This window comes from Octopus sinensis, linkage group LG2, assembly GCF_006345805.1.
Source record: "Octopus sinensis linkage group LG2, ASM634580v1, whole genome shotgun sequence".
Taxonomy (NCBI): Eukaryota; Metazoa; Mollusca; class Cephalopoda; order Octopoda; family Octopodidae; genus Octopus; species Octopus sinensis.
Genome location: NC_042998.1, coordinates 169,697,741 through 169,713,612, shown reverse-complemented (window position 1 = coordinate 169,713,612; position 15,872 = coordinate 169,697,741). Strand labels below are relative to the sequence as shown.

The 15,872-nt window shown below is 34.3% G+C and overlaps 1 protein-coding gene across 11 annotated transcripts in view; it reads right to left on the bottom strand.

Moving 5' to 3' along the window:
- Positions 1-1,273: 1,273 nt before the first annotated feature.
- LOC115232357 (tripartite motif-containing protein 59) overlaps positions 1,274-15,872 on the bottom strand; it is a 149,609-nt gene continuing 135,010 nt past the window's right edge. For 9 of the 11 annotated variants that reach the window (XM_029802198.2, XM_036500384.1, XM_029802201.2 and 6 more), the window contains one exon: positions 1,274-3,061. In XM_029802198.2, the coding sequence (XP_029658058.1) occupies positions 1,992-3,061 (1,070 nt within the window). In that variant the 3' untranslated portion in view covers positions 1,274-1,991. Of the gene's footprint in view, positions 3,062-6,177; positions 6,321-11,894; positions 12,038-15,872 lie in introns of those variants that run through there. The other 2 variants (XM_036500385.1, XM_029802202.2) reach the window with 2 other exon arrangements.

Sequence of the window (15,872 nt, the reverse complement as noted above, 5' to 3'; positions counted from 1 at the left end):
CATGATAAAGTGGTGGCATGTTGTCAACTTAATGCAACAGTTCCATGAAAGGGAAGCACCGCTTCCTGTCGGCCTTGACACATTTCCTGGGTCCTTATGTTTACAATGGGGGAGATGAACATCTCCACCAAGCAAAGCCAGCATCCAGAAACTAGTTTCTAAGTCATTGCTACACATGCTACTCTAGACTGATGATGAGCAATGACTGAGAAACTAGTCTCTGGATGCTGGCTTCACTAGGTGGAGATGCTTATCTCTCTCTTTGTAAACATAAGGACACAGGAAATGTGTCAAGGCCAACAGGAAGCAGTGCTTCCTAGGGCTAAATAGCAGTAGTATTATTCCCTTTCATGGGACTGTCACATTAAGTTGACACCATGCCACCACTTTATGAATATTACTGTAATGAAACTTGCTCTAAAAATGAGATTTAGATAAAATAGTTCTAAGTTTTAATGTAAAAAATATTTCTAATTTAGGTGTGAAGCCAGCTATTTTGATGGGAGGGCATTGGTCCCAGTATTTGACTGGTATTTCATTTTATTGATCCTGGAAGAATGAAAGGTAAAGGTGGCCTTGGCAAGATTTGAATTCAAAACATAAGAGCCAAAACAAATACCAAAAGGCATTTTAGCCACTGGTTTGACTTTCAGAGCTAGCAGTTGTCTTTAGCAAATTTGGACATTTGTATATTGTTAGGACAGCTTTTTTTTTTTGCCTTACAGTTGCCAGTCCTTCTTATTGTTAACACACAGTTGTAACATTCTGTATTTTCCAACATACATGTTGAGTTTTACAGACCAAAATTCATAGCCAAAAAAATGTTATTTGACTTACACACCAAGACAACTTAGGAGGACCAAAAATTCCATGTGATATGTAGTAGGACATGGCAAAATAATAGTAATGATGTTTGAATATTTACACTACATGTTTACACTATTTACTATGTTGACTTGCATGCCAGAAAATATCATAAAATATGCCTCGGGTAAGTAAAATTATATGCCTTGCCCAGGTGCAAAACACAATGGATCTTGTTATGTTTCAGTTCATGACCATCTATTTTACTAGTATGTATATCACTCAATTTCACAGCTTTTTTCTTCATGACAATGTGCTTTTATAAACAAAACCAGAGCAAATGTTATTAATTTATTTAAATAAACATTTTATTCCAAAACTTTGGATTCCTTAAGGAAAACGATGAAAACAATTACACAGAACAACAAAAACAGTTTTTTAATGAATACAGTTTACACAATTTGGTGAGTTTTATTTTTATTGCAAGAATGAATGGAAATGTTGGTTATCCATGGATTTGTTAGATTTATGAAATCCATGAATGTAAGTTGGAGCGAAAAAAGCTATACATATAATAGACACAGGCTACACTTAACTGATCAGTTATTCATTTCAAAATAAATTATAGAAAAATGTACATCTGATCAGAGTATATAGTAAATAAATAAATAAGTGGTTTTCCAAATGCATACAATAACAAAGTAAGACATTAAGAAATGAAATGCTTGCATGAAGCTGGATGATTAAATTATTGATGAACAGAAAGCAAGATAATTTATGCACCTGTACTTCAACTGTTCAAAGTGCATAAATTTTATACAAATATTTAAGCAAACATACATAAATATATAAATACATATAAATAATTCTTTTTATCATTTCAGTCTTTTTAATTACTGTAAGAGTCATTGACAAGGAATAAATTTAGTAAAGTTTTTGTATCGAAAATATTCCCTTTGATAATTTGAGCACAGTTATAGTTCCTTGATTGGAGTGAAAACACTGAATTTCATTCTGCAGATTCCTACATAATGATGGGAGTTTTTTTTTTTTTTGTGGGGGTGAGTGGGTATAAGAACCCTTGCACTTTGCCAAGTACTTAAGCAGTGAATTTTGTAATTTTAAAACTGCTTTTTTATTTCCTTTTGAATCAGACATGACTTCTATCTAGTAATCCATAATTTCTCCTATGTATGACTTTTAGACATTTTTGAGATGTTGTTTATGGTTACCTGTGCTTCTATCTTACCATAATTATCAATTTGTTCTAATAGAAAGTCTATATTTGAATGGAAGGATAAATTAGTTTGGAGACCGTCATCTATCTCCCTTACATGGATTGGGTTTTTAGCTTTTGCCTTGAGATTTTCATGCAGATTAAACATTTCTTCTATATTGCTGTCAGATAAAGCTTCCCGGAGTTTTGAACATTCCTCCTTGATTACCATTTGTCTCTCTTCCATCTTATCCATAATCTGTATAATCCGTTGCTTTTCTCGCGAAACATTCTGATTTGCTATTTCAATCAAATCTTGCTCACGGTTCTCCAGGGCATTTCTCAGGACAACAAACACGTCTTTAATTTCTTTTTTTATAGTGTCATTGTTAGTATCTTTGCATCTCACCAAATCTTCAAGAGTTTCGCTTTTGCTCTTTAGAGAAGTTGCTTCATTTTCCATGTTAGAGACTGCTGACTCAATAACAGGGCGATACTTCTTCAGTGCTTCATTCACATCCATAACGTAATGGCCATGTCGATCCTTATGATCCAGGACAGTGCAATCACGACACACAGGTTTGATGCACGGCTCGCAAAAGAAGTTTAATGGCTGAAGATGGTGCTTGGAACAGAAGTTAACTGTATATGTATTTGTATGACGGACGAAATCCAACAGTTGAACAACTCGATGATCAGTTGGTAGTTGGACAACATGACTTTCCGATGTCATAAAAGAATTACGACAACTGGGGCATTGAAACGTTATGGTTCCACCAACACCAACTGCACGAGAATGAGTGAGGCTGTTTCTTTGGGCACACTCTGAATGATAGAGCTGCATCAAACATGGCAGGCAGAAAGAGTGATGACATGGAAGTATTTTGGGAACTTTTACACTTTCCTCATAACGGTCGCGGCAAATCATGCAGCGCAGGAAAGTTTCTTCGAAAACCTCTTCATCTAAGACAATGCTACGTCGTATTCCAGCAGCTAGTTGCTCAAGTTGAAGAGCTTGAGAGTCAACTTTGACACTTGGCTCTGCAATGATAAAGAAAGATTTTATAAGAAACAGATTCAGTATAAACATGATAAATAACACATGTGTATATATATATATATCTGCTATTATTATTGCATTTTCTATACTTTACAATTTTCAATAGAATTAATTCCTTTGCTTGATTTTTGATTAAAAATACCCTGTAGCAGTTCTTGTGAACAAACTGCATAGATATTCACAGTATAATTTTTTTTTTAAACTCATCATAATTTACATGCGAGTCCAAACTATATATATATATATATATATATTATTATTATTATTATTATTATTAAAGCTGCAAAAACATCACAAAAAAAATTACAAAAAACTGCTACTCAGAGTTTCGCATACTGTTCATTGAACAGGTTGGTGACAAGAAGAGCACCCAGCCACATAAAATCTACTTCAATGAACTCCATCCAACCCATGCAAGCTTACAAAAGTGGACATTGAAATTAAATGAAAAAAAAAAATTCATTTACTCATGTCTTAATATGGTTCACTCCTGCTTTAACATGGTCTTTACTTCTGGGGTTGTAGTGTAAAGTGTGACAACAAAGATACAACCAAGAATTTCAAACAAAATTTTTTAATGAAAACAAGACAAGCAAAAAAAAAAAAAAAGACAGCAATTGAACAAACAGACACACTAATAAACATAGATACACTTTGAAAAATACACTGAAAAAAAAATGACAATTATTCGACAAATAGACACACTTATATAAGAAAAACAAAACAGACTTTTTAACATTGACACACAGAAATGGTGATAGCCAAGTTTTCAGTTATAAGAAGAGCAGTAGTGATAATATATCCTTAACAGCATTGAAAGCCAGAGGGAGATATTGGACACGAGTCACTTCTGGCAAAACAAGTGTGAGAGAGGTATATCAAAACAATGATTCCTTGTCTGATGAATTAATTGAAGAAAGGACAAAAAGGGTAATGACATTTTCTGTCTTACCAATATAGAATGGAGCTTCCATATGCTCATAAAACAGTGTGATACAATATGTGTTCCATCAACAAGTATTAGATATGTGAAAGTGCATAGTTTTACAACGAAGGATGAGGAGAGGTGACAGATAGTGTTGGTGTTGAGCACTTGCTCATAGGCTGTGTTGAAATGTATGGGGCAACAGAATATACCAGGGATATTGGTAGTGATGTTAACATTTGGCTTACTGTTACATTTGTAGTACAGCATGAGCAGGTGGTACAAAGGTAACAAGAAATTATGTCACTGGGTAGGGTCAGCATCTCTCTCTCTCTCTCTCATACATATTAATGGGCTAGGATAGCAAAATAAATTATTATTATTATTATTATCATTGTTAGATCAGTGAGCTGATACAACCATTAGTATTTTGAGTTCAAATTCTGCCAGGGCTGACTTTGCCCTTCATCTTTTGAGGCTGCTAAAATAAGTACCATTTGAACACTACTGTTGATGTAATTGACTTACAACTATCTCCCTCCAATTGTCAGGCATTCTGCCTATTACAAAAAGGATCATTATTATGCTTTGAGATGAGTAAGAATGTCCAAAAGCAGTGTGTGTGTGTATATCATTGTCATTTTAATGTCTATTTTAACCATGCAGGTGGAATTCATTGAGGCACATTCTCTATGGCTTGATGCTCTTCCTGTCACCAACTTGCACCTGTTTCCAAATAATATAATATTTCCCCATGGCCAGACATGCTTTTGTGGAAGATTGTAAATGAAAGATACTGCTTGTATGACAGTGATGCTCATTTACAAATATCACACGGTGTCAAGATGAGAAGGCAATAACTCACACGCACACACAATAGACTTCTTTCAGGGTCTATCTACAAAATTCATTCACAAAGCTTTGGTCAGCCTGGAGCTAAAATAGAAGACACTTGCACAAGGTGCTGTCCAAAAGGAGCAAACTCAAAATGATGTGGTTAGAAAGTAAACTTCTCAACCACACAGCTGTGCCTATACATATGCATACAAACGCTCACTCTCTGTCAGTCAGTCTCTTCTCTCTCTCTCTCGTTCCCTCTTCCACTCGATGGGCTTTCACAGATTCAGCCAACTAAATATTTCACTCACAAGGTTTCATTTAAACCAAGGCTATGATAGAAGACATCTACTCAAAATACTGTGAAGTGATGTATCTGATACAGAATCACATGACTGTCTAGTGAACTTTTTATCTGTTCAGTCATGCCTGTACTCAAGAAACTAAGAATAATTTAATATGATATTTTCCAGCAGACAAACAACATAAGACTGTGTTGGTTTGATCATGTAGAAAGATGCATACAGAAGTATTGATCACTTAAAGAGGATGGAAATTGTGGAAGAGGAAAACCTAGAAAGATGTGGGACAAAGTATTGAAGGCTGATCTCAAGACACTAAGCCTTACAAAGGAGATGACAAAGGACCGAGATGCCTTGCACCTTGCTGTTCTCAAGAGGACCCGTCCATCACAGCAGAATTAATACTGGTGCTGTTGCCACATAAAAAGCAACCAGTATACTCTGTAGAGTGGTTGGTGTTAGGAAGGGCATCCAGCCATAGAAACCATGTTGGAACAGACAATGTAGCCTGGTACAGCCCCTGGCTTTACCAGCTCTTGTCAAACCATCCACATGCCAGCATGGAAAATGGACAGTAAATGATGATGAAGTAGTGTAAGCATTCAAACATTGCCATCATCTTTCCAAATTCTGCATTTCACATGGAATGTTTGGTTCTCCAAAGTTGTCTTGGAGTATAAGTCACTCTAACCTTTTGGCTCTAAATTTTGGGCTGAAAAATTCAACTTGTATGTCAGAAAATAGAGTATGCTCAAAACCAGACATTAGCAAGACTCCAAAATAAATTCAATAAAATTTTACAGAGAACAAATTTAAAAAATTAAAAGAAAAGTAGACATTCCCAATTTCCACACTACTGTTATTGTTGTTGTATATGTGAATATAAGAGTCCCTTTCATGTTAATCTATGCTTAAACACCAGCTTAATAATGACAAAATTATTTTACTAAATTCTTAAGTTCAAAGTTAATTGAAACACAAGCAGGGTATTTCATTAAAAAAATAGTTATGAAAGGGTAAAGTGTATACATGCCTGTGGAATGCACATTCACTTGCATGTTAATTCAAGAGCAGGTTACTCAGTTGATCGAACAATGGAATCCTCGATGTTGAATGATGGAGGTCTTCCACCATCATATTGAGCATATGTGCATACACACACACACATACACACACACATCTATTGGCTTTTGCCTGTACCCAAGAAACAAAGAATAATTTCACAGGCTTAAACCACATATTTGGCAAGACTTCAAAATAAGTACAAATAAATTATACCGGAAACAAATTAAAAAATTAATAAGAGTGGAAATTTCAAATTTCCATATCACTACTGTCGTTGTTTTTGTTGTTAAATAGCACAAGGTCAGTTCTGACCAAGTTGTTTTATTTTATCATTAATGGTTTCCTAGAAATGAATATAGCCAAATTCTATTCCAGTATGTGATCTAGGTCTATAGGGCTACATAGTTTAATGTGTTCAATTCTAACTCCTGCTACAGAAGGATTCTGAGAACATATTGGCAAGACACATAACTGATGATATTCTAAAGAGGGCCAACAGAAGACCCCTTAACAAAATCGCAACAGAACTAAGATTAAAACTAGCAAGTCACATACTCCATCTACCAGAACAATACCATTCTAAAACAGCTTTCAAACAGACACCACTGGAAGGAAAAACAAAGGAGAAAAAAAACTGAAAACTACAAGAGGCAGAACATTCATAACTGGCATGAAAAAGGCCAATAGTAAATGGATAAATGTAGAGAAAACTATAGCTAACAGAAACCAGTTGTGTCGATTTGCTGCCCAATGAGCTCAAATGAGCAGGAGGAACTGATGTTAATGTTGATTCTAACTCTTGCATGAAGAAGTAGAAATGTGGGTTGACTCGAGACTACAGACTAATGGTAGGGTGTATGTAATTTTCGTCTAATATGACTGAAACAAGCAAAAAGATCTATACAAAACATCTTCACAAGGAAGAAGAATGGAGATTGAAATTGAAAGAACACGACAGCTTGAGGGATTACAAGAAGTGTTCAGTAACATAATTGCTTACAATGTAAAGCTGTGCAGGAAGAAAGTTTGAGTTCTAAAACTGTGGCAATCAGGTTCCCTTGATAGTAATCAATAATGAATTAACACAACTCACAACAATAGAAACAAAAAGAACAACCCAGGAACTCTGTTCTTCTTGTTACTGGCAAGAACTCGGTGCTTACTCTAGGCTAGTATGGAGGACAACATCAAAGAGTTTCTCTTACTATCAACTACATATCTCTTTGGTTATGTAATATGTCAGTTACTTCTAGATCAGTCATAGTCATTTGAAGGTGCATGGCTAAGTGGTTAGCGTATTTGGCTCACAATCGTAAAGTTGTGAGTTCAATACCCAGTGACACATTGTGTCCTTGAGCAAGACACTTTATTTCAAGTTGCTCCAGTCCACTCAGCTGTCAAAAATGAGTAGTACCTGTACTTCAAAGGGCCAGCTTTGTTACTTCTGTGTCACACTGAATCTCCCTGAGAACTACGTTAGAGGTGTGCATGTCTGTGGAGTGCTCAGCCACTTGTACATTAATTTCACAAGCAAGCTGTTTGGTTGATCGGATCAACGGAACCCTCATTCTTGTAACTGATGGAATGCCATATGTAAGTCTTAAGCAAACTGAGGACTTTCTAATGAAATATTACATTAAACCTTTTTAGTAGTGTGGCCTGCCTGGTGATGAGCCATGTCTCATGCAGCCCACTTTTCAAAAAAGAAAGCCCATGCTGTTCTAGATAAACAGGAATGCAGACATGCACAACATAATGAAATCAACTCTGGACTGAAGTCGATAAAATGCTTCTCAGCTGTTCAACAAAAACAAGATCAACTTATTATTTTAGCACTAATACTAGCCATTATTCTAACTCCTGCATCCAATTTTGTTGATTGTAAGTAGAAAGTTACTAACCCTAAGTAGAAAGTTACTAACCCTAAAAAAGAAAATGAAATTAATGCTTTGATAACCTGAGCAAAACTGCCCCTGGTTCTAGGATGCAAACTTCTTGTTTTAAACTGATCTAAGTTAAAACCTTCCTTCAAAATTTCATGTTAAATTATGCTCAAAACACCAGCTTAATAATGATCAAGTTGCTTTAATAAGTTTTTTCTTATTTTCTAAATTATTTGCAATAAAAGCAGTGTATTTCAAGAGAAATATGATAACAAAAGGGTAAATTTTTAAAGGAATGGAAGTATTGTAGATGTAGGAACCTGAAAGTATTTAACAGTATCATTGTCTAAAAGGAAAAGCATAATTCAATGGAACCAAATCCTCTATACTAAGCAAAGAGTCCTGTTGTTGTCATCATCTCTGCTCACCATGTGACTTGGGTTTTGGTGTACCTTGGTCAGTTGGTGACATGCTGACTCTCTTTACTCTTTTACTTGTTTCAGTCATTTGATTGTGGCCATGCTGGAGCACCACCTTTAATCAAACAAATCGACCCCAGGACTTATTCTTTGTAAGCCTAGTACTTATTCTATCGATCTCTTTTGCCGAACCGCTAAGTTACAGGGACCTAAACACACCAGCATTGACTGTCAAGCGATGTTGGGGGGACAAACACAGACACACAAACATATGTACACACACATATATATAAATATATACGACGGGCTTCTTTCAGTTTCCGTCTACCAAATCCACTCACAAGGCTTTGGTCGGCCCAAGGCTGTAGTAGAAGACACTTGCCCAAGGTGCCACGCAGTGGGACTGAACCCGGAACCATGTGGTTCGTAAGCAAACTACTTACCACACAGCCACTCCTACACCTGTATAAATTTCTCAGTAATATAATTTGTATCTACACACACACACACACACACACACACACACAGATGATGATGATGATATGGTGGAGCAGCTGTGGTCTGTTGAACTGAATATAGTAAATATTTCTACAGACCAACAATAGGATAAAATGCAATGTTGATGATGACTGGCAGGATTTGAAATTAGTCATTAATCAATAAAATTATCTACTACTCAGTAGGTTACCATCTGTGCCAGCCTAATAGTATTAAGATAATAGTAATATTAATGGTTTCAAGTTTTGAAGCAAGGCTAGTGATTTTATGGATAGAGGGTTTGTTGCATCATTCATATTTTTATAATTTCAGTTTACATGTTTTCAGAATAACTAGGAATTGAAGTTAAATAAAGATTTAGTGGCTGTGTGGTAAGTAGCTTGCTTACCAACCACATGGTTCTGGGTTCAGTCCCACTGCGTGGCAACTTGGGCAAGGTACATGCAATGGGACTGAACTCAGAACCATGTGGTTGGGAAGCAAACTTTTTAACACACACATACACAGAGTTCCACTGCATGGTGTCTTGGACAAGTGTTTCTACTATAGCTCCAGGTTGACCAAAGCCTTGAGAGTAGATTTGGTAGACAGAAACTGAAAGAAGTTCATCATGTGTGTGCATGTGTGTGTATTTGTTTCTCCTTGTTTTGACACCAAAACCCAAGTTGTAAACAAGCCTAACTGTTAAACAAGTTTTGTCATTCATTTTCTCATTTCCATGTATACATGTCCAGCCATAGAGAAACACTATCCTGCTTGGAAACAAGTGAAGGTCGGAGAGAGACAGGACACTTGAGACATCTGTCTGAATAAGCTCCATCGAAACTATGCAACCATGAAAAAGTGGACATTAAACTGATGAGGATGATGATAATATCAAATAAATTATGTGACTGCTGTAAAATGGACACTGACCAACCATAGGAGATTGCTTAAATCACAAAGAGTATTTGTTTATTAGGAGATAAATGAAAATATTTGCAATGAAAGACAGTTGAGTCTATTTATCACAAGATTTTAATTATTACTATACATTTTCTGTATACTAGTCAAAATAGTATATAGTGTAAACATTCAAACATCATCACTATCTTTTCAAATCTTACTACATTTCACATAGAACTTTTGGTCCTCCAATTTTGTCTTAGTGTATAAGTTGTCCTACCTTTTTTGACTAAATTTTGGTCTGAAAACTTCAACTTGTATGATATAAAAATACAGTAGAGTCGACTTATAGAATTAGAAAAGGACTTAGTATTTCAGGGGTTTTTTTTTTCTGATGCAAATATAAGTTGGCTAATGAAAGAAGTTTTCCAATTTTGTCTTAGTGTATAAGTTATCCTACCTTTTTTGACTAAATTTTGGTCTGAAAACTTCAACTTGTATGATATAAAAATACAGTAGAGTCGACTTATAGAATTAGAAAAGGACTTAGTATTTCAGGGGTTTTTTTTTCTGATGCAAATATAAGTTGGCTAATGAAAGAAGTTTCGATATTTATATGAATATAAAGAGCACACTGTAAAACTCATTCAAGTGACCACAAATATCTGTAAGATTGACTTTAAGTTAGCAGGTTTGGGAGAAGGGCTAAGTACACTGGTACTTATTTTATCAACCCCGAAAGGATGAAAAGCAAAGTCAAACTAAGCATTTCATCTGACATGCTAATGATGCTGCTTTACAAATATCTGTAAGATTACCAACTAATATCAGTCTCAAATCTTATAAGACCTGCTTATCCCTCAACACTTTGCAATTGGCATTGAAAGAATAACTAATCCCAAAATATTTACTCCAATCGTAGATGATGTGATATTCATGCTTCTACACATTTGTATAGTTGATAAAGTGATTGTTAATGATAAAAACCTGTCAATTTAGTGCACATAAAGTAAGTACTGTCTTGAATCCAAGGATGCATAGGGCTGGTTACTCAGTTTTCAAGCCATATAAGTGACCAAAATCACATTTCCCCTAAAGCAGTCTGTCACAAGGTTACTCAGAGCCGAGTTGACTGGAGCAACATGAGATGAAGTGTTTTTGTTCAAGAACACAATACAAAGCCTGGTCTAATACACATAGGAGGGAAAAAAAACATCAAGTAGATATTAACATAAACAACCACTGCACTGTACCCCTGGGCCACATATACACTGTTACCTGTTGTAATTTTTCTGTCTGGCAATAAACTCTGATTGTAGTTGATTAACAATAAAAAGAGCATCAACCCATATAAACCACTTCCTAAATGAGCCCTAATGAAGCTTTTATAATGGTCACTTGATCTGCTAGAGATAATGACTAAATCCCTCTCATAGGCCAAATTAGCATCAAAGAAAAATGATGAGTGTTCATGTAGTTAAAGTTACACTATTTGAAAACGAGATGGGATGGTTACAGCTGAAAAGTCTTAAGTCTACTCAATCAGACCAACCTGCACCAAAATAATAACAAATGCTCTTAAAATATGCAAATGTCCAAATCTGCCAAAAAAAGAACTTGTTTATCTACACTATTACAGAAAAAATTAAGAGAAAATCAAACAAAAGGTTTCAGTTTAGTTATACAACTGAAGCAAAATTAATAACAAAAATAAAATGAGTAAGTTAGAACATAGTATAAAAAATAGTATGATGTTTAACTTACGCGAGTGTGAGAAATAATGATGATAGTGTAATAATAGTAGTAGTAGTAGTGTTGGTGGTGTGGTAATGGTGGTGGTGATATTAGTAATGGTAGTGGTGGGAAGGAAACTAAAAATTGGATAATTTTTTAAGACAATTTTTTTTTGTCAACAATATTTAAATAAAGACAGCTATACTTAAAAAGTAATTATAAAATATAAACAAATGAAGAAGCAAAGAAATGTTTTTGGAACAGACCCAGATTCAGACACCACTTGTAAGCTAGCAAGCTCTCCATGTAGGATTTCTTGTTGGGAGGAGACAAATCACATTTTCTGGAGACCTATTTTATTCTTTCTGACATTCATGCTATTAGAAAGTTTCAACTGCACTGACTGTGAAAATAGCACATACTTCCATGCTAAATATATATATCAACATCTAAATCCTACCTGCAATTTCACGACCATTAACTTTCACCTCAGATCTAAACTTTCCCTGCCAAAATTAGTTCATTCAAATGACCTCTTCAAAATTCCAACTCAACTTTTACCAACATTCTTTTGCTCTAATAGTTTATTATTGCCCTTATGTGGTTCCTACCCTGCCAATCAAATAAAAGAACTATTTATAACTCCTTGTCAAACACTTGATGTCATTCAGATTATTTTTTTATAGTGCATTCAAAATTCTATTTTCATCCAACATTGTCTATTTTATTTCATTTTCTTAGAATTGTTTTTCTTTTACCTTATTTAGACAATTATACCAGTGTGGTCAACTCTGTAGGATTTGATTACTAATCAAATGTCTATTTGTTGAATGGATGATGTTAAGCCATGCACAACACAAATGGTAACTCTTCATTTTTATCATGTCATTTACAAATTGAACTAAGCAATGGAATTTCTGAAGAATTTTACACCTTATATCTTTAACCAACACTTAACCCTTTTGTTACTAAATTTTTGTTGAAATACATTATCTTCCTTTCAATTAATTTTGAAATTAATGAAGAATTTAGCAAAATAACTTTATTATTGCTGGTGTTTGGAACATAGATGAGTAAGAAGAAATTTTGATGGAAAGTTTTGATTTAATTAATCACTTGAAAACAGTGAATTTGTATTTAGAAACAAGGGCAGTCTGAGACAGGTTGGGATCAAAAGGGTTAAAGTAAGATTCTAATTCTAAACACAAAGCAGAAACAAACTAAATTTTAGGATGTGCCTAATTCAATCACCTTCAAAACCAGGGCTGTGGTATCAGTACACAAAACCTTTAATTCCAACTCCTCATGGTACAACCAATTATATTATAATGTAAATACATGGTGCCACCTACTCAGGTCTCTGTTTGTAAATAGACTAATTATGAATCTTATGTATATAGGCTGAAAGTACCCAATATACATACACAATATAAATTACCATGTTACATGCTACTCTAACCTATTAAAGTTTATCTTTAACCCTTTAGCATTCAGATTACTCTGTCAATGTTTATTTATTCACAACTTTTAAAATTAATCATGTAATGGTAGAGTAGGTGTGAGATGCTGGAACCAGGTAAAATATTTGGTCAGATATGGCTGGTTTAAATAGTAATGGGTTAAAGACCATAGTTCTACCATTGTGGTTATTTTATACTATTTATGAAAGAAGTTAAACTTAAGTATAAGACAAAACTTGTGAAACTAAAAAAAATAAAAACTGCTTTATCAATTAAAAGGCTATGAACAAAAATACATCAAAATTAAAACCAAATGACTGAATACATAAAACAACTTAACAATTGGTCTCTTTCAAAGAAATAAACTAAATAAGAGACATAATCCTTCTTTTTGAGGTTGAAAAAAGAATTACTTCTAACAAATCTTCCTTCATAGAACACCTTGGATCTTAATTATTTTTGATATAAAAGAGTAGTCAAATTAGTATTGGTGAAATAGGAAAATTTTATTATACTACAATTTACATTTTGTCAGTTAGAGTCAATAATTTTTAGTTTTTCAGTAGAAATATACTATTATTGAATGAGGCTAGGTAGAAGAGACTGTTTGGATTAAAATTAGTACATAGTAGTGAGCATCAGGGACAAAAATATGTGAGATGTTGTGAAACAAGGTCTACACCAAATATATGGCATATATGTCAAGTCGATGATTTATGAAATACCAGTTTAAATTTATTTCTTTTAAAATGTCATCATTTTTGACAGCTTAGCTATACTACTTTGATCCTTTAGTATTTAAGCTAGCCATATCCAACCCAAATATTATATCTGTTTTAATTCAAAATAATGTGAAGAAACATACATTACATTTGACAGTAATCTGAATGCTAAAGGGCTAAACCATTATCTTACAGCCCTGCTGATTTACTATTACTTTATTTGCTAGTTTGTTTCCTGTAGTAGTGTAATAATTTGGATCTTTACCTTTTGACCTACAGATTTAAAAAATAATTTTTTGTAACTAAACACTTTCAAATTTCGGACACTCTTAGCATTTTTGAGAAAAACTTATATTTACAAAGTTATTTCACGTTAAAGTTCTCATATTTTAGTAATTTCAACCAATCAATAACGTGTATTCAACTGAATAAAATTACTGCAGTTGTTTGTCAACAACAACTATCGGGAGTGTATTTTTTTGTTTGTCACTGTTATTTATGACACCATTCACGCGTTTGTACTGGTTTTAGGGTTAGTGTGTTAGGGTTGTCATAAATAACAGTGACAAATGAAATATACACCGCTGGAAGTTCTTGTTGACAAACAACAGCAGTAATTTTATTCAGCTGAATACATGTCATTGATTGGTTGAAATTACTGAAATACGAGAACTTTAACGTGAAATAACTTGGTAAATATAAGTTTTACTCAAAAATGCTAAGAGTAAAAGATGTTTTATATGACACATTCTACCAGTGTCTGAAATTTAAAAGCGTTTAGTTACAAAAAATTATTTTTTAAAACTGTAGGTCAAAAGGTAGAGACCCAATAATTTGTATAATCCCCCTATCAACACTCCTCAATTAAGCTGGCTCTACAAGCAGCACTCTTACTCAAAAAGACTCCACAATTTTTGCTTTCAACTTCACAATGAATGAGGCAATAAAAGAGTCTCTACATAGGGTTATAATAAGGTAAAATAACTACAAATGCACTCAATAAAATTTATTCTGAACCTCCTCTATTTCCTCTTTCTTACTATGACATGTACACATGTACAAATATTCCTCCATTCACTTGAACCCAGTTAGGTAACCAGTCCACCATCAACCCTCCTATTTTCAATCACAAATCCTTTTAGTTAGAAAAATTATGACTTGTCTCCTTCAACCGTAAGGTTGAACTTTTATTCAAGCTCAAACTTTTAGAAAGTGAAAACTCATGCTGGATGTCTTGCAGAGAATGTTCATAGATTCTAAGGAAATATCTATTGTATTTTCCAGCACAGAAGTTGAATTTTTCAGAAAAAAATTTACAACCCACCAAAAGGAAGGCCGATTTATACACTAAGACAACTTTGAAAAACCAAAATTTCCTTGCAAAATGCAGAAGGATTTGGAAATATAGTGATAATGTTTGAATATTTACTGTACACATTATACATCAACTTTATTCTGCCATAAGGAGTGAAGGGTGCCACAAAGATTACATAGGGCACACAAGCCTTACCCTCAGAGAAAGGATGACAGTTCACCGCCAACAATTGAGGGATCCCACCACAAGACAGATACCAATTAGTGGGCATTTAGATCTCTGTGCACACAACAAGAACCCCAAATTCCTAGTTTTCCCACTATACCAATGCCTGGATAACACCACTGACCAAACACAAATAAATAGGGAAAATAATCTTATTCAAAAATACAGACCACAACTCAACATACTCTAACATACTCACCAAAACAAACATACACACAAAACAATGCAAACCTCCGACGCAACCACACACACATACACAATATTCCCACACTAGAGCACAAACCCACACACATTCCAAGAAAAAACACATACATATATACACTTGCAATATGATTCTAGAAACCATAGCCAACACATATACACACATATGTAAACATGTACATGCACACACCTACACACACCCCAACAATTATAAATCACATTCACACAAACACACCCACACATACACAGATACACACACAACTACAATACAACCCACACAAACACACACACAATACGCCCGTACCCAGTAATAAAATCACA